Raw genomic sequence first — 26,825 nt, forward strand, 5'->3', positions numbered from 1 at the left:
AAAAAGAATGATTATGGAATATGTTGTCTGTGAATGTGCTGATCTATTTTATGGATATTAGATACATTTCTAAATTTCAACAACGGCATAGTTCTACCTTGGAGACTTTGGAAAGAACTTTGAATTAAATTTAGAGATTAACATCCCTTAAGTTTACCTAATTTAATACAATTTTATACAATTTTTAAGCTGGTATGGCTTAGTTTTCTGTTTTAGCTCTAGTTTAAGCGGTGGAAAGGTGTTAGAATCATTAGAAATTGTCTTATCCTTCCCATAACCAACCCTAATTTTATACATATTCCTCTTAGGTTGAAACTACAACTAGCTTTTACATTTTCTTTATGGATATATTTATATCTGTCTTCAGTCATAACAATTAAATGTATATGAACAGACTATTTTTTCTAGACTGTAAAATCCTCTGTAAAAATCTGCAGCTCTTAGCGATAACCTTCATTTTACAGTTAATTGTATTGCCAGCCTGGCTTATGTGGTGTTTTGTAACTTGTGTCTTTTTTTCCTTGCCTGATTTAAAGTAGTTTGTAAGCAAAAACTTTAAGTACTAATAATAAGAGGCTCAAAAATGGAAGTAAAAAAATAATATTAAGTAAAATTTCCCCAGTTTTGTCTCCCATCTGCTTAATTTTCCAACTTCCTGCCACACACATTTCTGCTGTGTTTAATTTTTTATATATGTTATGTCATCTCAGTTTTTATGCATATTTAGGCAACTGACTATATAGCTTTTTTAATACAAAAAGTACACCCTGTTTTCTCAGTAATATCCCTGAAGTCTTTCCATATTAATGAGAACATTAATTATTTAGGACTTCTATTTTTGTCTTTTAATCAGAATTTTTATTGAAATAATTACATGTTCACGTGCAGTTCTAAGAAATAATACAGAGAGATCTTTTGCACCTTATCCAGTTTCTCCTAATGATGACATTTTGCAAAACTGATAACAATATTGTAGCCAGGATATTGACATTGATACAGTCCATCATTTTCTAACCTTTTATTGTTAGTCTCTTGTAGTGAACTTAAAAAAAAGTACTTGAAATTTAGTATTAAACATCAATGCCATATACCCTACTTGGTTTCAACCTCAGTTTCAGGACAAGAAGAAAATATGGATTATTGTATCACTGACTAGTTATACAAAAATATCAGGTGTTTTCTCCCTTCTTTGAGGGCTAATGCTAAAGGAGGCCGTCTGGAAGGAATGCAAAGGACTGATTTGGAAAATAATTCTGAAACTGGGGAATTACAGCCTGTGCTACCTGAAGGAGCTTCAGCTGCTCCTGAGGAAGGTATGGAATGATAAAGTCATAATTTGGTGGGAAGTGGGAATAATGATCTTTTTGTGTTGGTGTTGGGAGTAGTTAAAAAAGTAATTGAGACATTACTGTCCAACATTCTTGATCAGAATATAGCATTTATTGTGCCACTGGAGTTACTTAAGACATTGAGCACAAAGGAAAGCAAAATGGATAATTGACTACATAAAAGGACATGTCTTGCTTAGAAGGGAGGTTTACAGGGGTTGGGAGTAATCCACAGATAGTTCATCTACTCATTCAGTAAATGTGTTGTCACCTGTATGATAGGTATTGAATTTTGTTAGGTATGCAAAGATAAGATTAGATACGTTCATAGACTTTTAAGTGTTTAGTACTGTGTCTTTTAAAGTCAGTCGCCTTTTTTTAAAGATTTATTTATTTATTTATTTGAGAGAGAGAGAGCATGGGGGGGACAGAGGGAGAGGGACAAGTAGACTCCCCACTGAGCTCGATCCTAGCACCCTGAGATCATGATCTGAGCCGAAGTCAGATGTTTTACTGACTGAACCACCCAGGCACCCTAAAGTCAGTCTTTTTTTTTTTTTTTTTTCTTTTTTTTTACAGAATACTAAAGTCAGTCTTGATTAATGTTTGTAAATTGCTTCACTCATATGGAAGTATTCCAAACTTTAATCATTTAAAAAAAATCCCTTATGGGATGCCTGGGTGGCTCAGGTCATGGTCCGAGGGTCCTAGGATCCAGTCCTACGTTGGGCTCTTTGCCTTTCTCTCCCTCCCTCTCTCTCTCTCTCTCTCTCTCTCAGGCAAATAAGTAAAATCTTAAAAAATAAATTAAAAAGCCTTTATGGTAACTGACTTCAACTCTACCAGTTCATTCTCCATTACATTTCCAGTATTCGTCCATGTGTTCTTCCAGAAGACATTTTGTAATTTTGAGTAACAGAAGATGTTGGTTGTTTTGTTGTTGTTGTTGTTGTTTTTTGAGAGAGCGCATGTTTGTGAGAGCGGGGGGCAAGAGGGAACAGAGGGAAGAGAGACAAGCCAACTCAGTGCTGAGTGCAGGGCCTTAACACAGGGCTCAATCTCAATCTCAGGACCCTGAGATCATTACCTGAGCCGAAATCAAGAGTCAGATGCTTAACCAACTGAGCCACTCAGGTGTCCCAGAAGGTGTTTTGAAATAAGGCTATGTGTTTTGCCACTGTTGTGTCATTTATATGTTAGCAGAAAAGGAAGTCAACTTTGTTAATGATATTTGGCATTGAAATTTTTTCCCCATTTCTCTGAAACTGCAGCCTTCCACCTCTGCACTCATTTGAATTTCAGTGATTGATGAATTGTAGTTCAAAGCAAATATGCAGGTGCCACCATCTACCTCTGGCTGCCCTGTAAGAGAGTATGTGGGTGGTAGCATTTTCAGGTTTTTCAGTTAAAGAATACTAAACACTCCCTCTATGTAGGTGTGCCTGTGGCAGCTAGCATTACTTCAGTAGAAGAGATTAAATGAAAAGGATTTTTAAAGTGAAGTGTCAATTGTTAAAACACTAATATTTTTTATTAAAAATTAAATATTTTGATTAAGAATCTTTAAAGAAAAAAAATCTCTAAGGAGATGACCTGTAGGGATTGATTAGCTAGTTTTGATTTATTTGTATATATTGATTATAAATTGTAGTGGCTTAAATTTTATAGCATATAAAAAATTCACGCATTTAGGAAATGCTTCTAATTTCCCTGTCATTGTACTTGATGCTGGTTAAAAAGTAATTCCTGAGCTTATTGTTTACTTCAGGATTTCTTTAACTAGCACCATTGACATTTTGGGCCAGATGATTTCTTTGTGGTAGAGGGCTGCCCTGTGCATTGTAAGATGTTTAGCAGCATCCTTGGCTTTTAACCACTAGGTGCCAACAGTACTTCCTCTGAGTTACGGTAACCAAAAATGTCCCCTGGGAGGCAAAATCATCCCCAATTGAGAACCACTGGTTGAGATGAATGACTCAACCAGGGATGAGCATTCTCTAAGAATCACTTTCCAGGGTAGATCACAGTTTCACATGGGTACAAGGTGTAGTTCTCAGGGATGCTAGTGGATGTATGTGTCTGTCTCTCTCCCTCCTCCAAAAAAAAGAAAGATTTTAATGTAAGTTACAAAAATTGAAATCAGCTGGCTTAACCAAAAAAAGATAATTTACACTCTTGTATTAACATGAAGTCTCACATAACTCTTATAGGGTACTTTCGGGGTTGGAAAACAGCTGCTTAATGTCCTCAAGAACTCCTCCTTCCCCCCCATCTTTCACACTGCCATTCTCAGTGAACTGGCAAGATGATTGCTGCAATTTCAAACTTCATATAGAGTCAAAATAAAATTCTGGGAATACAAGAGGATTATTTTATTCTATATATCTTCTGTCAACAAGGAAAACCATTTTATCAGAGCACCTTAACAACTTCTAACATCCTCTTAGTATCTCATTAATCACTGGCAAAAAAAAAAAAAAAAAAGGAAACTTGGCAGTCTAAACTTTTGGTTCCACTCCTTGACCCATTTCACATGGCCACATGGAAAAGGGGACATAGTTGAAGAGTATTGAGTTTCCGTATTATAAAGGAGTAATGCAGGTGAAATAGTAGTGTCTGCTGCACCAGTGGTTCATGTATTTCCCAAGCATCTGAAATCTGAGCACTTGTGAATAAGGGAATTAGAAATAAGTACAGTATTAACAGTACCTAGCATATAGTGGATGCTCAAAAAATGTGGTAGATGATTGATGTAGAAATACCCTACTTCAACTTTTGCTGTATGGTGCAGATTTGTTTTCCACATTAACATCTCTGTGGAATCTTACATTTAATAATATCTTATAATTTTTATCAATGATAGCCAGTTATATGAAAGCCTACTGACACCCTCTGGTGAGATTAAGATCCTATATTCAGGCTTCTTGGAGTTGGTAAAATATCACTAGTTTGTTTTAGGTATCAGTTAATGTAGTGAGGAGACATTGCAATATATGGAGTAAGGCACAGCAAATTACTGTAGTCTGTTGATTTACATCGACTAGTTTCATTTCAGATACTTATGCTGTATTTGCTTCCTCTCACTTAATGAAGGCAGTGGGTTGTGCAGAACCTGTTGACTCAGTAGGCCAACTATTAAGGTAGAGCTGAAGAGACTAATTTTTCTTTCTCATTACATTCACAATGCTAGGGAACTTCTCTAAATATGTGTTCATGGCCCTTTCTGCTACTGTGTAAATCAGTTTATAGTATATGAGTGGCATTCTAAGAAATAGGTTTGGGAAGCAAAATAATTCCGAAATTGACATTTTCTTTTCTTTCTTTTTTTTTTTTAAGATTTTATTTATTCATGAGAGACACACACACACACACACACACACACACACACACACAGAGGCAGAGACACAGCCAGAGGGAGAAGCAGGCTCCATGCAGGGAGCCGGATGTGGGACTCGATCCCAGGTCTCCAGGATCACGCCCTGGGCTGAAGGCAGCGCTAAACCGCTGAGCCACCCGGGCTGCCCCTAAATTGACATTTTCAACATGTGATTGTATGTAGTGCTATAAACCTTGCTAAGAGTTCTTAATACTACGTTATTTGAATACCACCCAGTAATGTTCACAGCATTTTCTAGTGTTTGAATATTCACTGCAGGCTGCAGTTCTTTTAAATACTAGAAATTAAATAAGTTTTTAAAGACCTATAATGAGTAAAGAGTTTGTAAGTGAATTTAAAGAATAACTTAAGATTTTGGGAGTTTTTGAGCATCCAGAGAATTCCATTTCTTTGTTTGTGAATGTGTCAGGAATTCAGAAGCACTGCAGCCTGTTCCTAGAAATTTCAGTTCAAGTGGATTTTTGTATTTTTAGCAACAGTTCCATGACAGACCACAAGGTGGAGATGGTGCTTCACAGAAGTAGCTGGTGTACTCTAAACTAGAAGTACCACATTTAGCTTTTGACAGCAGGAAAGTGGGGGGAGTTTGGTTGGTGGTTGGGTGCGTGGGTGAACAAACAAGGAGGTTTCAGCCTCTATTAAATATTTAAGGGAGAATTAGTACTACACAAACACTTCTTGAAAACAGAAGAGGAAGAATTCGTCCAAAAAACCATCTGGGGCTACAGTTTTCTTTGTTAGAAGTTCTTTTAACTACAGGTTCTACTTCTTTAGTAGTTAAAATACCTATTCACATCTATTTTTACCTGAGTGACCTTTAGTTGTTTGTATCTATCAGAGAACTTGTTCATCTCATCTATGTTCTTGATTTTATGAGCATAAAGTTGTTTATACTGTTCCCTTGTTATCATTTAAATGTCTGTAGAATCTGTTATGATGTCCCCTCTTTCATTCATGATATTAGTAATTTTGATCTCTTTTTCCTTAGTCTCCCTAGAAGTTTTTCAATTTTGTTTATCTTTTTAAAGAACTACCTTCTTGTGTCCGTGATTCTTTTTGTGTTGTTTTCCTGCTGACTTTATTTGTTCTTTATTCCTTTTATTTGCTTTGAGTTTACTTGCCCTTTTCTAGTTTCTTAAAGTAGATGCTTAGATCATTGAGACTTATTTTTCTAATGTAAGCATTTAATAAATTTATTTTTAAGAACTATATAGTCACATCTTCCAAATTTTGATGTTATATTTTTATTCAATTCAGAGTATGTTTCATAAATTCTGGAAAATTCTCAACCATTTTCTCTTAATGTATTGTCTCGTCTTTGTTATTTTTACTGTCTCTGTGGCAGTCTGTTGACACAATTGGAACTATTACCATTTATCCCTTTATATTTTCACTGCTTTCTTAGGATTTTCATCTCCTATTTCTTTAATATTCTGTTTAATATCCTTGGTTCTGTATTTAAATTTGTTAGCTTCTTTTTCAACTGTGCTTAAATCCATCTATTAATACTATAATTTTAATGACTATGTCTTTCATTTCTAAAAAGTCTGTGGTAATTTTTAAAAATTTTATCCTTCCCTTTTTCACATTAAACAAGTTACTCAATTTGTGAAAAATTCATGATGTTATACTTCTATTTGTGTATCTGTTTGACTCTTATTTCAGGTAGATTATCCACCTTGTTTGTTTTTTGTAAATTTTGATTGGAACACACCTTTCTGAGATTTTTTTTTCTGTCCCACCTACCCCCACCCCTAAAAAAATCCTCCCCCCGCCCCCGGGGATAATTCTTATGAGTTACCATAAGGATTGTGGAAGCTTCCTTCCAGAGAGGAGGTGTTTGGTTTTTTTAATATGCTTCAAGAGTGTTCACTGGTTGACATTTGTTGATTGTCTTTTCCTGGGTCTTCATATGCTGAAGTAATTTGGGATTGTATCCTGAATATTTTTAATATGATATTATGAGACTCTGGGTTTTATTTAAAACTGTCAGTTTGGTGGTACTTCAAGTTCTGGTCTACACCAAATATTCCTGTTCCTGTTTACTTTTCAGAGTCCTTAAATAACTGCTTCATGGAGTACCTGGGTGGCTTGGTTGGTTAAGCATCTGAGTCTTAATTTCAGCTTAGGTCATATCTTGAGGTCATGCAATCAAGCCTCTGTGTGGGGCTCTGTACTGGGCGTGAAGCCTGCTTGAGGAGTCTCTTCCTCTGCCTCTCCCCCTACTTGATGTTTGAGTGTGCACGTGCTTGCTCTCTCAAACCTTAAAAAAAAAAGACATTAAAATTAAATAGCTACTTCATGCATTCTATCCAGGTTTCATAGCTTTGTTCAGTGGGAAAGATGGGATGGAATGTGCTTATTCCATCTTGCCCAGAATGTTCCCTCCAGGGGATTTTACATTTGCTTTATTTAAATAATGCTAGCTCCTGACTAATTTTTATGATCATTTCCTGAGATTTGAACCTCAACTTTGAAGCCTAAATCTAAATTAGGCTCAGAGGCCTTAGTTTGAATTCTGAGATGAGCTGAGCCCAGCAGAAACAGACAAGAGACTATACTCAGCAGGCAAACTCTTTCTAGTATGGTTTTTCTTTTCTTTTCTTTTCTTTTCTTTTCTTTTCTTTTCTTTTCTTTTCTTTTCTTTTCTTTTCTTTTCTTTTCTTTTTTGAAGATTTATTTATTTATCTATGATAGACAGAGAGAGAGAGAGAGGCAGAGACACAGGCAGAGGGAGAAGCACGCTCCATGCCGGGAGCCCGACGCGGGACTCGATCCCGGGACTCCAGGATCACGCCCCGGACCCAAGGCAGGCGCGAAACCGCTGAGCCACCCAGGGATCCCCTAGTATGGCTTTTCAATAAAAATTTTATCTTTATGCAGGGGGTAAAGATTTAGTCACTCAACTCCCTTTCTGTGAGGGTCCAAGGGAATATTAAAGATACATCAAATTCTCCAGGGCTACTGTAGCATCTGATTCATTGGTTTTCCTTATCTTTGTTTTGGCACCTGTGTTTTTTCTTGTTTTCTTTAAATGTGTCTCTTCGTTAAATTAATATTTTAAGTTAATACTTTCTCTAGCATTTAAAAGGGTTTGTAGCAAAAAGATTTTCAGAATTTCTTGATCACTGTCTTGTTGAAACAGAAGTACTTCTATAGATTTTTTTCTTTTAAAAATCAACTGATAGACATGAGAACAAAATTGGTGGCCCAAATGGGATAGTACCTCATTTATTGCTAGAACTACTGGAATTTTTTATACACACACATACATGTAAGTGTGTATTTATGTGACTTGTTTATATATGTTTTAGGCTAGGAACAATTACATTTATATTGAATCAGGATTAAAAGTCTCTAGAAAAAAACTGTATGCTTTGGAAAAAATATTCTCTGTATAATGAAATTAATACTGGTCTCAAATTACTACTTGTAGATATTTTGGAAAGGGCAGTTTTAATCTTTGAGAACAAAAATAAAACCACTGCTCTAAATAACTAAAGAGAACTGAGGTTTGTGTGGTTACTTCTTTGTTTGGTGTCTTATATTGTCCTGAGATCCAGTGTAAAATTCACTAGGAATCTCAGGTTAGTACATGAGATTTCTTTTTCCTATCACTTGCAATGGTTTCTTGTCAAAAACATGTTCTCCCCTTCTTTCCTGCCAGGAATGAGTAGTGACAGTGATATTGAATGTGACACTGAGAATGAGGAGCAGGAAGAGCACACCAGCATGGGAGGATTTGATGACTCTTTCATGGCGCAGCCCCCAGACGAAGGTGCAGCACATGGTGCTCTTTTACAGAGATTCATAAAATTAGCTCTGCTGCTGCTGCTGCTGTTGCTGCTACTGCTTCTTTTGCTTCTGCTTCTGCTTCTGCTTCTTCTCTGCTGTTTCTGCTTCTTTTTCTTTTTTAATTCCTATCATTTGTGAGACAACATTCTATGGGGTAAACTAAATGGTGAGTACTGAAAGAATTTGCTGAGTACTCTTTGGCTGGTCAGACACCTGCTGGATGCTACTTGGTGGAGCAGAGGTTAGCAACCTGCTTTAGTACAGCCTGTGACTGGAGAATAGCTTTTAGGTTGTACAGTTGTTTAGAACAAAAACAAAACTGAGAAGGTTTTTCGGCAGAGGCAATTTGTGGCCTATAATGCCTAAATATTTACTATGTGCCCTTGTATAGAAAATGGTTGCCAACCCCTGGGGAGGGTTTAGATGTTATTAGCCTAGCTGATAAGGTAACTTTTAAAAAGATTATTCCTGATTTCTTAGAAATACATTTAGTTTATGGAAGCATTGTTTTTTTAAGTTTCTTTTTCCTCCCAAAATAGTTTTAGGAATAAAACTCACTGAAAGAAAGTCATTGTTAATAGTTTTGCTTTGTTTTTGGAGTACAACATGATGATTTGATATTATGTATACATTGTGAAATGATTAGCACAAGAAGTTTAGCTAACTTCCATCACCCATTATCAGTATTTTATCCAGAGACTTTAATGATCAGTCTAAGCATTCCTCTGCAAGATTTTCTGGAATGATAACATTGTCAGGCTTATGCTAGTTGTCAGCTATATAATTTACAGATTTCCCTGATGCTTTAGTGTCTTTTTCAAAATAGAGCTAAGCATTGGACGATTTTTAAGTATATGACACTTTTAGTAATTTTCTCTCTGTTAGAAGCAGCCAAATTTGGGGCAAGTTATTTTGAGTGCTGATGAGTTTGTAGTGATATTTGCATGTGCAGTTTAATTTGCTTTAAAACACATTTTATGTTTATAGAGTTAGTCTTCACAGAGTATATACAGCCTCATTTCCTCTTCCCTTCTTCAGCTGCTCCCACAGTGTCCCCAGGAGGACAAAGTTAGGCAGTGTCTTTCCTCTTCTAATTGTGGATATTTCACATTTTACTTTTTCTCATTTTTCCTTTGTGCTTGCTTATACTTGAATCAGATCACAAATTCCGTGAAGACAGGTTTTTCTATAACCTAGTACATCTTTACCAGTTAAGTAATATGCTTGGTAAGATCATTTACAGACAAAGAAAAGAAAATACTGGTCTTTAAAAACTGTTATCTGCTTTTAAATTTTTGTCTTAGATACGCATTCCAGTTTTCCTGATGGTGAACAAATAGACCCTGAAGACCTCAGCTTTAATACTGATGGAAACAGTAATTTTCAAATCAAGAGAACTGACTTGCAAGCTACCTTGACTCTGACCCTGAGATTTGCTGTAGTTGGTGCTCAAATTTGTCATCAGTCAGATAATCAGATTTTTTTTTTTTTTTTTTTTTTTTATCATCTCTACCCAAAATAGAAATTCTGAAACTTTAGAAAGCACAACTGTAGTATATGACATTAGTATACAGGAAAAAACAGCATGGGAAGAATTCTGTGTAATGTAATGAATTAACAATGTAGTCCTCAATTCAGCAAATTAGTATATTTATAAAAGGCAGTTTGTCTACTACAATAAAAAGGTGATTAACTGCCACACAGTTCATTAGAGACCATGCATGCACTTGGCAACCTACTCAGCCTCGGTGTTGGTGTCCTTCTGTCTGTGGCTAGACGCTCAGTTGTGTTTATATGACCAACTTTATATTTCAGGTTTTGGTCATAGTTTATAGCTTCATTAATGCCTGTAAATTAAGAGAACAGAAAAATTACTTATGTTTAGATTCTGCCCTGTAGATACTTTATATGAAAAACTAAAGCAAAACTAGACTGAATCTCTCTGGAGTATGTTGGCTGACTAAAGTTCATTTATTTACCTTTTCTTGTTTGTTCAAGTGCAGGCACACTGGTTAATGGCACATAATCTCTCTGATGTAATGACTTTTACAAATAGAATTTTAAACGAATGACATTCATGTGAATTGGTTATGTTCCCAGTCATATGAACACATGGAAGATAATTTAAAGTTATTTTTTTCCCTGCCTTTTACTAAACATCTGTAGTGCAACAAGTGTTTTAAAGCCCTCTTTTCTCCTTTATTTTCATTAGTTGGACATTGGTTTCAGTGTCTGTACATTTAAAGATTCATACATATTGCACAGTGGTTAACATGAAACTGTGGTATATTTACTTTCATACTCAATTGGCCCAAAATAATTGCCAGACTTTCCACTGTGCTCCTGCATTTGTGTTTGAGCTGCTATACTCTTCTGAAAATTACACTGAAAGTTGATAAAACTATTGAAGAAGCAAGAATATAATACATGAGAGGTGCCTCATCTACTTCTATTTTACTTATTTTCCATGTCTGATGTCTTGCCAAATGCTATGATTCATGGTTTCCTTTTGTTCAAAACAGTTCGCACTCTTTGTTAATAAAATGAACTTGAGAAAATATTATGCCTCTGCAATTTATTAAAAGTGGGACAGGAAGCCCCAAGGGTTTTTTTTTTTCTATTCACATTTCCTGTGTATGATAGAGGCTGTTAAGGTATGTATACTATTAGTAATGCATGGGGAAATTAAGAGACTTACTTATAGTCTTGGTATCTATGGTTACTTTTTCTCCTTAAAAGTTAGTTGGAAATACTTAAGCCATGTAATCACATGAGAAGTAAAAATTTAGCATTCGCTTACTAACATGGTAAGTGTTGGCATGCTTTTGTGTAGTTACAGGTCGTTTATCATGCAGTACTCTAAGGCATTGCTAATATGTTCTTTAACACATTTCCATGTCTGTTAGATGGAAATGTATTTATTTCTGTTCATTGTGTTTTGTTGAGATCATGTTTTTTTAGTCCCACTTTCTCTTACCTCTATACTCCATTGTTAATAGATGAAGATACAACATAAGAATTTTACACCTTTAGTGTTGAGGGCAAACCATTTTAAGGATTGGTTGGTAGTTTGTCTTGTTTTTTGTTTTTTTAATAAGACTCCTCATTTGGAATCCACAAACACAAATATGATTGACTACTTTGAATCTCTCACTATTGCCAGCTCTTTAACTTGTATTTGATATAGAACTTGTTAGGTTTTTTCCAAAGTGAACGGGGAGAAATGAAAAAAAAACAAAACAAAACAAAAAAAAAAAAACAGAGCCAGGCAGTAGGTTCGAGAGTGCTTTTAATGGGGAGCACTCCCAGGCGAGATTCCGTGACTCGGAGAGGTGGCCCGAGTCAGGGAAGTCACGCCAGGGGCGCCAGGGAAGTCGCGCCGGGGTTGGGGAGTGTGGGGGTTTTTAAGCCTTATTGGATCTGGGTGGGTCCCGTGTCCCTAGGTGATTGGCTGGGGGTGGGGATAGTACAGACGATGGGGGTGGTCCCTGGATGGAAAGTTTCGGTTTCCTGTCTAGGCTTTGATTTACTGGAGATGATGTGGTGGTCATGGCTGCTTTGGCAGGAAGATCAGCCATTTTGACCCAATTTGAGATGTCTGCCATTTTGGGTGCCCCTGTCTCTTAGCCCAACAGAACTCACTGGTTCCCTGTGTATCTTTATAATTGTTTATCTTTAAAGTATGGAAAACTAAGAAAAGCCTGAGAAAAGACTATTCATTTGGGGAAATTTACTTGTAAAGGCTTTTAGCATGGGTGATTTAATCATGAGTCTCTTGGGTCATTAATCTACATACATAGTAGCATTTTGAGGTATCCCTTTGCCCTTTTTTAGGAGGAGGTATACTTTCTAAAAGCACGAATGTTCTTAACCTTTGCTCTTAATTTTTATGATCTTGAGGTTTTTTTAGTCAGTGGATTCCCTAGAATGGCATGGTGATACTTAGATTGTGGTACATTTGGATCTTGAGTGTTTTTCTGGCTTTTCTTATGCTTTCAGGTTATATATAAAAACAATCAGTGTGCTCCCCTTATTTTAGATGAATTGAGAACTGGTTGAGACTCTTTTAATTTGGTAGAATTTGAATTCACTATGTCAGCAAGACTATTTTTGGTTGTTACAGCTATAGGAAAATTTGAAGGGATTTAGTTCTTTATACTTGCACAAAAACTTTGGAGGGAAAATAATTTGAGCTTAATTGGTATATTCTTGTGTATTAGAAATGTAACCTGTCTACCATATTCTCATTCCAGATTTAAGAATAAAGTCTATCTCTTGAAAAGCAAAAAAATGCAAGGTTCTAAAGAAATGATAGTGAACCTGCCCTACTGGTATAAAATCCTCTATTTTGTAATTAAAAGTGACAACAGATTTTACCAAAAAGCAAAAACTGGTAGGTAGCTAAAGGGACAGAATGAATACTCAGAAACAGTTCTACTCTGTGAAGAAAATCATATCTATTTTGCTGGGCACCAGCTCACTGCAAGTAAGGTTTGAAAATTATAAAATAGTAAGAAATATAAATTGTGGGATGCCTGGGTGGCTCAGCAGTTAAAGCATCTGCCTTCGGCCCAGGATGTGATCCTGGAATCCCGGGATCAAGTCCCACATCGTTCTTCCTGCATGGAGCCTGCTTCTCCCTCTGCCTGTGTCTCTGTCCCTCTCTGTGTCTCTCATGTGTGTCTCTGTCCCTCTCTGTGTCTCTCATGAATAAATAAAATTTTTAAAAAAAGAAATATAAATTCTCACAATCCATTGAGGAAGACCTTTGGGATTCAATTAACAAGTGCCTGGCATTCTCACTAGGAAGACAAACTACTGTCCTTGAGCCAAATCCCTGCGGCTCTTATAGTTTTGTAAACAAAGTAGTTTTGTTTTGTTTTGTTTTTAAATCTACTCATTCATGAGAGACAGAGAGGGAGAGGGAGAGATACAGTCAGAGGGAGAAGCAGGCTCCATGCAGGGAGCCCAATGTGGGACTGGATCCAGGGACTCCAGGACCACACCCTGGGCCGAAGGCAGGCGCCAAACCGCCGAGCCACCCAGGGATCCCAAACAAAGTAGTATTGAAGCACAGTTAACATCCATTCTCTTGTTGCTTGTGCCCTACAAATAGGGCTAAGGAAATCTATTGGCCCCAGAGCCTGAAATATTTCTCTCACACTCTTTACAGATAAAATTTTGCTGGCTTCTTCCCTATTGATATTAATGGAAACTTTGTGTGTTTTTAGTGTAGAAAGTTTAGGCTTTAAAAAGCATGATTTTTAACAAAAAGATAAAACATTTGATTAGTTCTTTTGTGCTTAGTTTTATTGTATGGGGTGATGAGCAGCTGCTGTCCCGTTATAGAATCATAAGAAGCCTGAAAGACCAAAAGTTTTCTTCAAAAATAAAGGATCTGTTAGGTTTTAGGAGCGGGATCTTTGAAAAATAGAATTCCTTTCCCAGTTTCTAGCCATGTTAAATATAAAGTCTGTACCAAATTCCTCATTTGGTGCCAGGAAGCCTCATGTTTTCCTCTTTCTTGATTTGGTGTGCCTGCTTTGGCTATGCTAGATTTTCGGCAGCTATGAGTGAGGGAACAAGGCATAAGAGAAGGTACCAATTCCTTTTTCCTCTCCCCATTGCTGGTTCATGATCTGGTCTACAAGAGATTTCGATCCCCCTCACCCTCCCGGTTCTGTCATCACCTGCAGTCTCTGCAAGTCATGAGTTCCTCTATTCTGCTTGTCCTACTTTCTAGCACTTTGTGTACAGTCCCCATCTTTTTTTTTTCTTTCCCCCTTTTTGCTGAAGAGCATAGTAGTTGTCAGTCTTTTCTTCCACCATTACCTTGTTTCAGTATTCAGTTTTTGTTTCTTTAAATAAACTCAGCCACCAACATAGGTTTGAACTCATGACCTTGAGATCAGGAGTCACATGACCTACTGACTGAGCCAGCCAGGTGCCCCCAGTATTAGTAGTTTTATCTCACATTTGTTCCTGGAAAATTTCTTTTTTAAGATTTTATTTCAGAGAGAGCAAGGCAGAGCACAAGGGGTGGGGAGGGGCAGACTCCCCACTGAGCAGAGAGCCCAGTGTGGGACTCTGGGGCTCCATTCCAGGACCCAGAGATCATGACCTGAGTTAAAGATAGACGCTTAACTGACTGAGCCACTCAGGCACCCCTGGAAAATTTCTTCTTAATGTATTCTCTTAGACCTAAGGATATAGTAGTTAATGCTTATATTGTGCACAAACATTGTTTCTGGACATCTTTGTCATTGAATCCGTAAGTAAATTTTGAGGTCTATGATGTGTCGTACCCATTTGGCAGAGAAACATGCAGTTCAAGGAGGGTAGGTGATTTTCTCAAGGTTTAACACCACTGGAAAGGATGGGATGAATTGCTGGTTTAGTACTTCTTTCAATTCATCACATTTGAACCAGACCCAGCATTTTTAATACCTAATAATTAAAAAGCTAAAGATTGTCCTATTTTTTTTAACTTTAATTTTGAGATAATTTTAGAGTTACGAGAGAGACAAAAATCTTGAGATCCTGTATACCCATTACCCAGCTTACTCAGCTTCTGCTTTTGTTAATGCTTCGTGTAACTGTAGAACAGTAATCAAAACGAGGAAATTACTCTTGTTTACAGATTTTACCAGCTATTTCATTAATGTCCTTTTTCTGATCCAGGGTCTAGTCTAGCATCCCACAATGCATTTGGTTGTCACGTTTCCCTAGTATCCTCCCATCAGTTACAGTTCCTCAAGTCTTTCCTTGTCTTTCATGACCTTGACGTTTTTGCTTTTATTTTTATTTTTTTGTTTATTTAAGATTGTAATTATTCATTTGAGAGAGAGAGAGAGCACGCATGTGTGACAGAGAGCATCAGCAGGGAGGGAGGGGAGAGGAAGAAGCTGACTCCCTGCTGAGCAGAGAGCCCCATGTGGGGCTCAATCCCAGGACCCTGAGATCATGATCTGAACCAAAGGCAGGTGGTTGAGTTGAGCCCCCTGGGTGCCCAACCTTAACATTTTTAAAGAGGACTAATTTTATAGAATGTTGCCCTATTTGGATTTGATATTTTCTCATATTTAACTAAGATTAAGCATTATTGGAGAGGCCACCACAGAGATAGATATGCCCTTCTCAGTGCATTTAATTTTATCAGGGGCTATATAATGCAGATATTTATTATTGATAATGTTAATCTTGATTAGTTGGTCAAGGTGATATCTGCCAGGGTTCCCACTATTTATGATTTTTCCCTTTGTAGTTACTAAATATTCTGAGCTAATACTTTGAGATTATGCAAATACTCTGTTCCTCCTTTATCTCTTACTAACTTTAGCACCCACTCGTGGATCTCGCCCATGACAGTTATTACTGCAGTGTTCTTAAGGTTTTCTATTTCCCTAGTTTCTTTTACATGTTATTAGAATTCTATAAGGAAAAGTCCCTTCTTCCCCCACTTAGTTCTTTATTCAACTAATTTATATCAGTGTGGACTTGTAGATATTTATTTTTTATTCTTTATGATCCAGTATTATTTTACATTCAGTTTGTTCGAGTGTTGGCTATAGGAAATTTTTTCAGGTCAGCTTTTGTTTCTTTCTGGTATGTTCCATTCTTCTCTCTACTCTCCCTCCTTCTTTCCTTCCTATCCCCTCATCAGGTATTCCAGGCTTACCTTGTCTTTTCTCTCACCCTTTTTTGGGGACAGTGGTATTTAGAAAGGATTGGAGTGTAAAGGTGGGCATATTGTTGCTAGAGTGTCACTGCTTCTTAGCCCCTCTCCATGGATAGAATCGAAAACCACATACTTACTCATGCAAACACTTCTCTGTATATCTTTGTATGTATGTATATGTAAATATGTTTAAAGGAGACAAACCATGAATCTATATATTGATGCCTACAATACCAGTCCCAACTCCACAGCATTCATTTTTTTTAATAATAAATTTTTTATTGGTGTTCAATTTGCCAACATACAGAATAACACCCAGTGCTCATCCCGTCAAGTGCCCCCACTCAATGCCTGCCACCCAGTCACCCCCACCCCCCGCCCTCCTCCCCTTCCACCACCTCTAGTTCGTTTCCCAGAGTTAGGAGTCTTCCATGTTCTGTCTCCCTTTCTGATATTTCCTACCAATTTCTTCTCCCTTCCCCTCTATTCCCTTTCACTATTTATATTCCCCAAATGAATGAGGCCATATAATGTTTGTCCTTCTCTGATTGACTTATTTCACTCAGCATAATACCCTCCAGTTCCATCCACGTCGAAGCAAATGGTGGGTATTTGTCGATTCTAGTGGCTGAGTAATATTCCGTTGTATACATAGACCACATCTTCTTTATCCACTCATCTTTCGATGGACACCGAGGCTCCTTCCACAGTTTGGCTATTGTGGACATCGCTGCTATAAACATCGGGGTGCAGGTGTCCCGGCGTTTCATTGCATCTGTATCTTTGGGGTAAATCCCCAGCAGTGCAATTGCTGGGTCATAAGGCAGATCTATTTTTAACTCTTTGAGGAACCTCCACACGGTTTTCCAGAGTGGCTGCACCAGTTCACATTCCCACCAACAGTGCAAGAGGGTTCCCCTTTCTCCGCATCCTCTCCAACATTTGTGGTTTCCTGCCTTGTTAATTTTCCCCATTCTCACTGGTGTGACGTGGTATCTCATTGTGGTTTTGATTTGTATTTCCCTGATGGCAAGTGATGTGCAGCATTTTCTCATGTGCGTGTTGGCCATGTCTATGTCTTCCTCTGTGAGATTTCTGTTCATGTCTTTTGCCCATTTCATGATTGAATTGTTTGTTTCTTTGGTGTTGAGTTTAATAAGTTCTTTATAGATCTTGGAAACTAGCCCTTTATCTGATAACGTCATTTGCAAATATCTTCTCCCATTCTGTAGGTTGTCTTTTAGTTTTGTTGACTGTATCCTTTGCTGTGCAAAAGCTTCTTATCTTGATAAAGTCCCAGTAGTTCATTTTCACAGCATTCATTTTAAGCCTTCCCCTTTATTATATCTTAATCTAACAGCCTGGCTCATAGGCTCTCTTATTTGTTCAACTGTAATATACAAACCAAGGAGTTTCAGAACTGTTGACCTATATACCCTTGTAAGGAACAAATCTACCAACTACAACACAGTGTTGGTATAGTTTTTTGGGGTTTGGTTTTGGGGGTTTTTTTGTCTTTTTTTTTTTTTTTTTTTTTTTTTTGCCTTCAGTATCATGTCAAATACTTCCCTAAAGTTAGCTAGGTCCTAGGATTCAGAATTCCATTAGTTCTTTCTGCACCATCCTCTTCAGTGTCATTGTATGATTCATTTGTAAAAAAGTAAGATTCATCTGTTACAATCTGCATTTTGTCCTCCCCACATATCCTGGTTGATCTTTAAATTTACATACATTAAAATTCAGTCTTTGAAGTATAATGCAGTTTCTGTGGGTTTTGCCAAATAGAGTCGTGTATCTACCACCACAATACTACATAGAATAATTCAGTCACCCTCAAAATTACCTCATGCTAGGTGAATACCTTCCAGTGTCCCCCATAACTGCTGGCAACCAAGATCTGTTCTCTGTCCTTTTAGTTTTCCTTTTTCCAGAGTGTCCTGTGAATAGAATCTGTACGGAACCTTTCACTTAACATGCAAATTTCATCCATCTTGTGTGAATCAGTACTTCACTATTTTATTGCTGAGGATTATTTTACTCTATGGGTGTACCACAGTATACCCTTTGAAAGACATTTGGGTTATTTCTAGTTTAGGGTGATTATGAATCTTCTAAGCATTTGTGTCTAGATTTTTGTGTGAACATGAGTTTTCATTCTCTAGAGGAATGTATGCCTTGGAATGAGATTGCTGGGTGTGTAATAAAGAATCTGGCCAGCCTTTGTCTCTGGTTCCTGGGATATAGCCTCTTAGTCCTTGAAATTTCTGGAATGATAGAAGTGTCTTTGTTATTATGGTGGGTCCTGAAAGTTTATGCTAATGAGATATAACTCAGGCCTATGGCCAGGGCTGGCATGCTAGAAAGAGTAATCATGCGATTAGAGGATTGGGGCTACAGTCACTTCACATCAGCCTGAATAGTTCAGCCTCATTGCCAGGGAGTCAGTCACGCTTACCTTGTGAAACTCCACTAAAGCCTCTAGATAATGAAGCCCAGATGAGCTTCCCTGGTAGGCAGTATCCTGTATTACCATCCATTGAGGTTTCCGGAGAATAAAATGCTCTGATCACAAGGAACCTTTGCACGGGTACTCTCCTAGACCACACTCTGTTTTATCTTTTGCATGGTTTTGATGTGTGTCCTTTTGTATAATAAAACTGTAATTGTAAGTAAAGTATTTTCCTGAGTTCTGTGAGTTGTTTCAGCAAATTTTCAAACCAATGGAGGGATGGTGAGAACCTCCAAACTTGGCAGCTGGTGTTTGAAGCGAGATGATGACTTTACCCTTTAACCGAAATGTGGCCTTAACTCCAGGTAGTTGATGTTAGAACACATCTCAGTGAGTTGTGTGGTAAGTACTGCTTAACTGTACAAGAAACTGCTGAACTTTTCAGAAGTGGCACTGTCATTTTATGTTACCAAGAGCAACATATGAGGGTTCTAGTTGCATCCTATAGACTTGGTACTGTCAACACTTCTATTTTAGTCATTCTAATAAGCGATACTGGTTTTGCCAATATTTTGCTGAGGATTTCTTCATCTGTATTCATGAGGGTTATTGATCTGTAGTTTTTCTAACTTCACCTGATTTAGTATCAGAGTAATGCTGACCTTACAAAATCTTTTCTGAAGAGAATGTATAGAATCGGTGTTATTTATTCTTTAAATATTTGGTAGCATTTACTGGAGAAACCTTCTGGAAGAGATTTCTTTTTTCCTAAGTGTGTGTTTTTGGTACTTCTGCTTGGTATTATCTGAGGTTCCTAGATCTGTAGTAATCATTAAATTTTCAGAAATTCTCAGCCATTCAGATAGGTCACCTGCCTGTTACCTTTCTCTTCTGCTTCTAGGATTCCAATTATGCATATATTAGACTGATACTGTCCCACAGCTCTTACATGTTCTGTTCTGAGTTGATTATGTTTTCGTTTTCCTTTCACTCCATGCGTCTGTGTGCGCGTGCATACATGCGCGCATACCCGTGTTTTTCATTTAGGGTAATTTCTGTTGATTTATGTCTAAGTTTACCAGTTCTCTCCTCAGCGATGTGCAGTTCAGTGATTAGCGAATCCAAAGCATTCATCATCTGTTACTTTTCATTTCTGGCATTCCTATTTATAGTTTCTGTCACTTTACTGAAGTCACCCATAAGATCTTGCATATGTTGTCCACCATTTCCATAACATATTAACCATAGTTATTTTAAATTTTTGGTCCTCAGATCTTTGTTGTAACAGAGTCTGGTTCTTTTGTTGTTTTTTCCAGAGTTGTGTACTGTTTTATTTATAGTTGCTATACAACATAGTGATTCAACATCTGTATACATTATGCTGTGCTCACAAATGACAGCTACTGTCTATCACCATAAAACACTATTACAATCTGATTGTATTCCTTATGCTGTACCTTTTATCCCTGTGACTTACTCCTTAACTAGAAGCTGGTATCTCCCATTCCCCTTCATCCATGCCCACTACCTCTCCTCTGGCAACAGTTCTCTGTATTTTGGGTTTCTTTTTGTTTAGATTCCATATATAATTTTTGGTTTCAGGTCTCACATTTGGGTATTTCATCCACTTTGAGTATATTTCTGTGTATCATGTAAAGATTGTGATCCAACTTTTCTTTTCCTACCACCATTTATTGAAGAGACTGACTTCTCCCTCTTGTGTATTTATACCTCCTTTACCCTAGATTGACCTTGGGTTTCTGGGCTCTCTCTGTTCTGTTCCACTGGATCACTAGGTCTGCTTTTGTGCCAGTACCATATTGTTTTGATTACTACAGCTTTAGAGAATATTTTGAAATTTGGGATCATGATACTTCCAGCCTTGTTCTTTCTTAAGATTGCTTTGGTTATTAAGGGTCGGAGTCTGGTTCTGATGATCTCTTCACTCCAGAACACATTGTTTGTTTTCATATGGCTCTGTATATTTTGTTGAAAGTGACACATCTTATGTAGAGCAGTGGATCATTTGGTGAATTGTTTTTACACCTGAAAATGGGCAGGCTTTTTCTCCTTGTTTCCTTTTTCTTAATTCAGACTTGTATTGCAGAGTCTGAATTAATCTCAGGTGTTGTGCTTGGTTTGAGGTTCATCATTGCTATGATTAACCTTAGCACCAAATTCTCTTTCCTTTGAATAAAAAGACAAATGACTAGTGGTTTTAAATTGCTGGATTTTATTAAGGTATTGGCAAAATTTCAACATACATCTTACCTGAATGAACAGTTTTAATAAATAAAATATGAAGGATCACTCATGATTACAACTGAACTCAAAAGTGAGCTGTAGAGCAGGTTTGTAAATTGATACATTTACTTAGTAAGAAATGATTCACTTCATTCGCTTCACTCCATAGAGAATTCTTTGCAAAGAAATGTCATGAACAAGGGAACAAAGCCTTCTCTCACCAAAGAGCACCTAGAGTTAGAGTTAACAATGATGTATCTGTGGATTATCTAATACATCAGAGTTTATTAGAGTATTTCCTTTTCCAGAACAACTGCTGTGTCACTCTGGAGTTCCCTGTGTTATTTCCTTTTTTCTAATTAGTACAATAAATAGTTTTCAAAATAGAAGATAAAATGCTGTTAGATGAAATAACAATTATTTTTCAACACAGTACCATTTGTCTGGAAAATAGTCATGTGATAATACTGGTGGTATCTTACTTTGAAGAAAAACATTTAAGCTATTCACAGGTTAGAACAGAAGAGTGGGTAATTTGTCCTTTAATATGACATGATTTTAAAAGGTGAAAAAAGTGTTCTTTTTGCTAATTTGTGACTCAAAGAAAAACTGTCCAAAATTATGTGACCAAAGCTATAGTATCCCCCTTTATGGCCTTACATAGGCGAGAATGGTCATCAAGTGAATAAATTATGTTTAAACACTTAAGTAATTTACAAACCACTTTCTCACAGCCTTGGCAAGCCTTTGATGGGGGAAGGAAATACTTGAACTACAGTGGTTTTATCTGTAAACACTGAATTTCTTTATGCATCATTTTTATCTGCCCATTGGATGTTGCACTTCTTACTGGCACAGTGTTCCAACAATGGAGTATGGTTGTCATAAAGATGTGGCGTGACACTATATACCACTGTAAATGTGGTCAGAATCAGACTCAGTGTTGACATTGACATTGTTGACACTGTCCTTGGAAAAGGTGTTACTTTCAAGGATCCTCCTAGTTAAATGCAACAGAAACTTTATAATCTTACTAATTCAAGGACAGTGGATGGCACTTCTAGGTAAAGAAAAGGTATATATATACATATATGTTTCCACCATCTTTAGCACAGATTTAAGTGGGATTAATGGCCCCAGAGTTTGGTGCTGTAATGTTGCTAAACCTCAGATAACCCTCAAAAGTACACATCTAGAAAGTGAACAAAGGAAACCGTTAAGTTAGGGACTGATTCCCTTTGAAACTCACAGTGAATGTACAAGGAGTTTGTAATGACTTCATTTGGTAACTTGAAGTCTGTTTCCCTAAGGAGTACTACACTTTCTTGTTTATATTTGTTTTACTATTTCCTATTCTAACACTTTAGCAGGCAAACAAATTGATGCAGATCATGTTAAATTGGAAAAGGGATACCGTCACTCTTAAGGATTGAGTGTAGAATTTTCACCACCACTAAATTACACAGTTAGTAAAAGTACAAAACACATAATTCACAGACTATTACCTCAGCATTAACAGTTAATATATATAATATATACTTTTATACTGTCTAATATTTTTACAATCACCAGATACACCATCATTAAATACAAGTTACAGAATGTGTAGATACCATTAGTTAGAGGGGTACTTATTGCTTACATTAGCAAGCAGCAAATAAGGGCACAGGATTTGAACTGAGGGGGAACTACTTTCTATCACCAGTGGCATTAAGATATAACACTGTATTTCACAAAGCACTGCTTTTTACCTAGTTTATAGAACCAAGAGCAGCATATATCATACCAATAACCACTACTTTAATATTACAGAATTGTAAAGGACTTACCTTACAAATGGTACCTAACTACTCTAAATATGCATGTTGTGAACAAATGAATAGTTGCTATTTTTCACAATATTGGTTTATAACTTGACCACACTAGAACTACTTTATTTTCTAGAGGGCTACTGGTATGAAAAATGGAATTAACACTGCTTATATAGTTAGATCTACAAAATTCAGACCCTTAAGGATGTGGTCTGTGTTCATCTGAGTTTCATCCAACCATTTTTCCCCACTAAAAAAAACCTTTCATTTATATCTTCTTTCCTTTCACCTTCTTAATTTTGATCCAAAATAGTAGCAATGGACAACTATAGAAAATCTTAGAAAATTTTAATTTAGGTAAGTGCTTTGGATTATAATGTGTACCAATATTCTGCTGCCTCTTTTCTTGTTTCCTTAGATAATTTGATTTGAAACTGATACTGACCTGATGGGTTGTTAACAAGATCTAGGCTTCAGAAAATGACAGATGTGAGTGAGGTCCGTGTAATGGGGTCAAACATCAGGTTGGTGAAAAGATTCTGGTACTATAGCTGGAGCCATGTTTACTCCCTCCTTCTCAGCCATGTGTCACAAGACGAGAAAAAATAAATTTCTTCAAAATGAAGAGAAATACTGATAATCTCTACTACATCCAAATTCTTAAAAAATAAAATCTATAGATGAACAATCTGATCATTGCTAAAGTGAAGTTTCTATGTATTTGATACAGCTATACTGGCACCCAAAATATGCTACAGTCCTTTGTTTTTAAAATCTACGAATTTGAGTTTTCACTATGGGTCTGGGGAACATAATTGTATTATGTAAAAACATAAGCTGTGGACATTTTTTAGCAAGAGCTTTTGGTGCCTCCCGGTGGGATGAGTGGGCAGCTCCTAGTTCTTGGCATGGCTGGTCCACAGTTGACTAGGGGATGGTAAAAGGTCATGTGGTGATATTCATGATTCTTAAGAGAATCAGAGGCTGCTTCATTGAATGAATCTGATTATTAGTTTATTTGCTGTCTTTAGTTGAAGATACGTTTCTAGCTTAAAACTACAGAAATGGCAAAAAGCAGACAATTTCAAATTATAAGTCTTAAAATGAGAAAGATGTCCTCTTTGCAGTCTGAAGTTACATGTAGCAGGACTCAGGAGTGTTCTCCATTCATAATTAAATAGACCTCACTCTCCCTTTACCTGCCTTCTCCTTTGCACTTGGCCTCTGGGCTCGCTTTAGGCAGTACTTTCAATCTCTTTCACACTGGTTCATTCCCTTAGGGGAAACAATTTTAGGGAAGTTTAAACCAGTATTTTTCATTCTCATTCTCCAAAGCCACTTTTTATTTTGTAGTAGTATATGCCTTTGCTGTGAACTTACAGAAAAAAAGGCAGAAAAAATAGAAATATTCTTTTTTAAATGGCAACTTGATTCTAGTATATTTGTACCTAACATCATCTCCATTAAACCAGTTTATTCCTGAGATGAAGGTACACTGAAAAATATCATAGCATCATAGGTTAAAACCAGTTGACAGCGGTCTTCTAAAATGACAAATAATAAAAAATCCCGCTAAAAGCACCATAACAGGTTATGAAACTCCCAAATAGCTACACAGCCCTAGGAAGTACTTTTTAATTCAGAAAATTTTCATAATCGTTTTTGTTACAGGAAAAAAAATCCGTAAATCTTTTTGACTATGTACCACCTCACAAGTCAGAAAATAATGACACGCTTATTATACTAGTTTTCCACTTTCATCATAACTAATTAAAACCCATATGGCTTTTAGTCTTATCAACCAAAAAAAGAGGGGAGGGTTTCCCACATATTCCCCCAGGCTTTTGGGGAACATCCCCCAACTAAATCTGATTCTGTATTAAGTTTTCCATAGATACAGTAGGCACATCGAACCAGATTTCACCTGCATTGAGATTTCAACACTAGATATCCTGACTAAAACAACTAATTCACAAACTTCCACTAGTGATGTGAAGGGATAATAAACTGGGGGTCATATGTAGGTGTGGAGACACATCACAGGGACCAGTTGTATAATTTCGCTAGTGAAACCGCCAATACTTTTTTTTTTTTTTGATTGAAAACACTACTTTGAGTTTTCTAGAGATCTATTTACATTTAAGAATTGAGCCACCCATGGTTTCATAATGAAGCACGTATGTTTCAGAAACATCTACCTTGTTCCTACTCTGATAGTGGTATCTTTATTGGGGAGAGCTAGCTAGCCTACTTTAAAGAGGAAGTATTATATTTTATAGCTCCAGGGGAGACCTGGGTCTGGAATGTCATTACTCTTTCTGAGCTTCCTCATCATGTTTGTACTGTATCCTTTCCAAATATTTTGCCTCCATGGCAGAAAACTTCTGAACATTCTATTTCTCTTCCCACTCCGAATAAGTGAGGACAGACTAGTGCCTATTTTGTGGGAAGGCTCTTGACCAGACATAAATGAATACAGCTTTGGATTAAACCTGAATCCATGCCATCTCTTTGAATAATGATAGCGTAAATGAGACAATCTGGAAACTCTCTTTCCCAGGAATTTGAACTGTTCATCTTCCAACCTAGGACAGACAGGAGACAAGCTCTCCATTCTGTACATCTGCTGCCCTGTTGAACCCAAATTAAAAGAGGGAAACTCTCCAGCACCACCACTCTGTTCAGGCAATGATGATTGAACTGATTTTTTCTCCATTATTAGCTCATTAATAGGATTTGCTTTCTTTGGTGCACCAGGACCAAACATCTCAATTGGTGACAAAAACTGGGCACTGTGAGGTTTGCTTGCTTCTATTTGTGTGAGATCTAGGTAGCCCGGGTCTTCCAGCACGTTGATTTGGGACCCTGGGCTCAGGCTAGTTCTATCAGTGAATGAATCCACGCGCCCATCATAGCCTAGATCGGCTGGTGCTGAGCACTGGTGCTGAGGCCAAGGGCGTTTGCACTCTCCATGATTCTCCTTATCATCCCCACCATCTTCTTGCCCTCCTTGAAAAGAGTGCTCTGTCCAATCTGATTCCTCACTAACATTTACAGCTTTGTTCATGTCCCTCAGGAATACCACAATAACAGTGATGTTATCACTTGACCCAGCATCACGAGCTGATGCAACTAATTTGTGGGCAACCATGCTACTGTCTCCATTATTCTCCTTCAGATGGTCAGACACAACTTTCACTGCCTCATCAGGGTTCACGGTGTCATAGAAGCCATCACAGGCCAGAATGAGGTAGTCTTCAGTTCCATCCAAAACAGTAGAGGCAGAATCTGCATCCCCACAGATATATGGCTTATGTTCAGCGTCTCCTGTGGGAATTAGAAAGTAGGTCAGATTTTGGTTTACCTTGCACGAAAGAATGTTTATGGCCAGTGCTTTGATCACAATTTACTGGGTTGTGATCTGAATTTATCGAAAGAATTTATAAACTAGTGTCAGGTAAAATACTTGAATTCTTTGTTATTCACCTGCTGCTCACGCCTTACTCTCAACTAAGTAATTGCTTACACTCTGAATCTTGTGCCTCTAGCTATGATTTAGGTTTAGCTAAGCATGGCAACAAATGTCGAATCTAAATTTTTTGCTGCATTGAAAAATTCAGTGTTATATGGGAAATGTCTGATTAACAGGTATACTTTTTTACTAGTAGTTAAGTTTGATTTAATTGAGATTTGAGAACAAGTCCACATTGAAAAAAAAAAACCCAAGTTGTGGTCATTCTTTTCATTAAATACTTACTTTTCTGTCCTTGTTTTCAAATTAGTAGCTTTATGCTGCTAGCACAGAGAAAGGTTTGAGTTACAAGGGATTTTAAAAAATCAAGTCCAACAAAAGTCATCCCAAGATTCAAACGAGAACTAGAATGTAAGTCTCTTGGCTCCCAGTCCAGTTTGCTTTCTACTTTTTAATGCTGCTTTACTTGTAACTTCTAGAGAACAACTGGAAAATGTATGACCACATTTCTCTCACCTTCAGGGACTACCATATTCTTGCCTTCTTCATTTGTCTCTGATCCAACCTCTGCTTCCCCCGCCGTCTTTATTGCTGTTGTTCATTCTTCACTTACGAACAATGGTGAGAACCCCCAAAGCCCTACTGGGGCAT

The 26,825-nt window shown here is 37.2% G+C and overlaps 2 protein-coding genes across 8 annotated transcripts in view; one reads left to right on the forward strand and one right to left on the reverse strand.

Annotated features, from left to right (window-relative positions):
- TRIM37 (tripartite motif containing 37) overlaps window positions 1-11,078 on the forward strand; it is a 120,527-nt gene extending 109,449 nt beyond the window's left edge. For 4 of the 6 annotated variants that reach the window (XM_077852462.1, XM_077852463.1, XM_077852465.1 and 1 more), the window contains 3 exons: window positions 1,174-1,313; window positions 8,393-8,503; window positions 9,825-11,078. In XM_077852462.1, coding sequence (XP_077708588.1) covers window positions 1,174-1,313; window positions 8,393-8,503; window positions 9,825-10,042 — 469 coding nt within the window. In that variant the 3' untranslated portion in view covers window positions 10,043-11,078. The remainder of the gene's footprint in view (window positions 1-1,173; window positions 1,314-8,392; window positions 8,504-9,824) is intronic. The other 2 variants (XM_077852464.1, XM_077852461.1) reach the window with 1 other exon arrangement.
- Window positions 11,079-20,860: 9,782 nt separating this feature from the next.
- PPM1E (protein phosphatase, Mg2+/Mn2+ dependent 1E) overlaps window positions 20,861-26,825 on the reverse strand; it is a 215,773-nt gene continuing 209,808 nt past the window's right edge. For both annotated transcript variants that reach the window (XM_077852475.1, XM_077852476.1), the window contains exon 7: window positions 20,861-26,029. In XM_077852475.1, coding sequence (XP_077708601.1) covers window positions 24,969-26,029 — 1,061 coding nt within the window. In that variant the 3' untranslated portion in view covers window positions 20,861-24,968. The remainder of the gene's footprint in view (window positions 26,030-26,825) is intronic.

The sequence above is a fragment of the Canis aureus genome, chromosome 16 (assembly GCF_053574225.1).
Source record: "Canis aureus isolate CA01 chromosome 16, VMU_Caureus_v.1.0, whole genome shotgun sequence".
NCBI lineage: Eukaryota > Metazoa > Chordata > Mammalia > Carnivora > Canidae > Canis > Canis aureus.